General features: G+C 49.1%; 1 protein-coding gene across 1 annotated transcript in view; it reads left to right on the top strand.

The window, feature by feature from the left end:
• Positions 1–220: 220 nt before the first annotated feature.
• LOC123754336 (nuclear receptor subfamily 2 group E member 1) overlaps positions 221–2,906 on the top strand; it is a 17,431-nt gene continuing 14,745 nt past the window's right edge. Inside the window, exon 1 of the mRNA XM_045737050.2 lies at positions 221–549. Within this exon, the coding sequence (XP_045593006.1) occupies positions 474–549 (76 nt within the window). The 5' untranslated portion in view covers positions 221–473. The remainder of the gene's footprint in view (positions 550–2,906) is intronic.

Raw genomic sequence — 2,906 nt, 5'->3', positions numbered from 1 at the left:
AGAGTCGTCCATTGGGAACCAATCACAGGGCTCTGGTCAAGATGGAGGCGGAGCGTAGCGACAGTGGGCGGAGCTCATGTCTCCTACACCCAATCACCTACCGTGGAAAACACGTAAGGCGGGGTCAGCACGTCTTTATCCAATCAGATCCGTCTCTTGAGATTCTTTATTAGGCAACGGTGTTTGTGATGCTGGCGGAGCTTAAGCGAAATGCGTTTTTAATCACCTCGACTCGTGGTGGACTGCTCATTATCGTCCGGTAGTTTACAGTGTGTGTTTGATGCCTCGCCATCGAAGTTAAAGGGAGTGACAAATTTATCCTAGATTGTGAGTGCGATGCTTACAGCTTGACGTAAATGAAATACGAACATTACAGCAATGTTAGATGATATATGAGCAGCTCTACGCACGTGTTCTGGACCCCTGTATCGCTCGTCTGCTGGAGGTGAATTACCAAGAGTTGAAACTTGCTCATGTTGACGGAAGTTATGACGGAGGTGGAGAAGATGGACCTGCGGTTGCCTGCTCGTGGCCCCGCCGCTACCAAATGTAAGTCACCAGAAATTTCCTAACTATGTGGACTGATCACTACTGCGACGACCTCGCTGGTTGGCGTTCGATTCCCGATGGTCCGAGAGGTTGAGCACGGTTTCTTCACTGTCCTCGTCTCTCTTCCACCTGCTACCTAGTCGTTCTGGCTTCGCACCCTCTCCTGATAACTTTCTTTCCTTTTTAAAATATTTCCTGCTAAGATCCACCAGTTGTTAGTGAGACAAGCTGAGCCAGGATGCAACCCGAATTTCCACAACTTACAAAGCCTATATATATCTTTCCTCAATATTTGCTGGCTTCCTTTAAGAAGAACATAAGAACAAAGGTAACTGCAGAAGGCCTATTGGCCCATACGAGGCAGTTCCTCTTTACATCCACCCAATAAAGGCTCATTTATTGAACAATTTACATTTGTTAAACAGTTTAACAACATTTCATTGGAAGTTTCGATGCTCGTATTGTTTAAACACCATTCTATAGTGCTCCGCAGCTCATAAACTTTATTGGGTAAACAAAGCAGCCAAAGATTGAGAAAAGATGTAGAGGTTCGTCAGTAGTTGGCAATACTTGTGCCTGTGATGTGATTGTATTGTTGTAAACACTCAGCCTCTCATCAAGGTGACGCTAGGCGACATGTCGAGGAGGAATTAATGGTTCATTTATTTTTGTGTAATGGAAAATGTATTCAAACTATGAAAATGCAATTTAGAGTAATTTATTTCTAAAATAATATAAATTCAATTTATAATATATATGAGTGTACCTTTACTGCCTTGTTTCTTTCTTGCATTTGTCCTTTACTGAAGTGTACCTTTATTGCAGTGTACCTTTATTGCAGTGTACCTTTATTGCAGTGTACCTTTATTGCAGTGTACCTTTACTGCAGTGTTCCTTTACTGAAGTGTACCTTTACTGCAGTGTGCCTTTACTGCAGTGTACCTTTACTGAAGTGTACCTTTATTGCAGTGTACCTTTATTGCAGTGTACCTTTACTGAAGTGTACTTTTACTGAAGTGTTTCTTTACTGCAGTGTACCTTTACTGCAGTGTACCTTTACTGCAGTGTACCTTCACTGCAGTGTACCTTTACTGCAGTTACTGTGTTAACGCTGCCTCATCAGGCGGGGCCGTGACATACCCACTGACTGATGACCAACATGTTGACTGGTCTGCGGGTAACTCCGCCAGTCATCACCTCTGCTCCTACCTCGAGTTTACCCTCAACCTGATTTGGGTTGTAATTAATTCTGCGGGTCACGTGACGCCCACCTGGGCGCCACGTGTGGGACATTACCTCCAGGCTTGTGATGATTATGACCGTTGATTAGAGCAGCAGGGCAAAGGTCTGGGACCAACAACTGCTGGAGAATCGCCTCACCAGCCCCCCTGGCTTCACCAGCCCTAGGCTTCACCAGCCCTCTGGCTTCACCAGCCCTAGGCTTCACCAGCCCCCCCTGGCTTCACCAGCCCTCTGGCTTTACCAACCCTAGGCGTCACCAGCCCTAGGCTTCACCAGCCCTAGGCTTCACCAGCCCCCCTGGCTTCACCAGCCCTCTGGCTTTACCAACCCTAGGCGTCACCAGCCCCCCCTGGCTTCACCAGCCCCCTGACTTCACCAGCCCTAGGCTTCACCAGCCCCCCCTGGCTTCACCAGCCCCCTGGCTTCACAAGCTCCCTGGCTTCACCAGCCCCCTGGCTTCACCAGCCCCCTGGCTTCACAAGCCCCCTGGCTTCACCAGCCTCCCCTGGCTTCACCAGCCCCCTTGGCTTTTAATCAGTTTAGTGTAAGCATTTCGAACTATTCATCTCATGTTTACCATCTAATGGTGATTGTTGTGCGGGGAAGTGGCTCTTCCTGGGACCAGAGTGGCCCGGGCTGTGCTCACGAGCCAAGCTGTCCGTTACGGTCACGAGGTCAGGCGGGAGAAAGGTTAAAGACTTCCCATGGTCGGACCTCCGGTACATCTCCCCCCTTCCAGCCTCACGTGACCGGAAGACACCTAAATGAGAGGACCTGCCGGAAATACCTGCTGATAATAGACTCTCGTGCCCTCTGCCTCTCCGCCAACGCTAATGAATCTACTTTATTGCACGTGTCTCTGTGGTAGTTATGAGCTGCCGCTCTGTTGGGCTGTGGCCGCGCTGGCCTGCTTCATTAACTGAAGAGTTATCATGATTGAAATTGAGCTGAGGGGTGGTGCTCCCGCTGTGTGATTACCCTACTGGGCGCCCACACTATGGGGCTCCTCTTGTGTGGTGAAGGGCGTTGTGGAGTGTAGACTCCAGCACGCTCCACTATTGGTATACATATCCATGGCGCCCTGCACTATTGGTATACATATCCATGGGGCGCTC

Source organism: Procambarus clarkii, chromosome 1 (genome assembly GCF_040958095.1).
Source record: "Procambarus clarkii isolate CNS0578487 chromosome 1, FALCON_Pclarkii_2.0, whole genome shotgun sequence".
In the NCBI taxonomy this organism is placed as follows: Eukaryota; Metazoa; Arthropoda; class Malacostraca; order Decapoda; family Cambaridae; genus Procambarus; species Procambarus clarkii.
The sequence above is the reverse complement of the archived record's forward strand: the minus strand, read 5'-3'. Positions and strand labels throughout refer to the sequence as shown.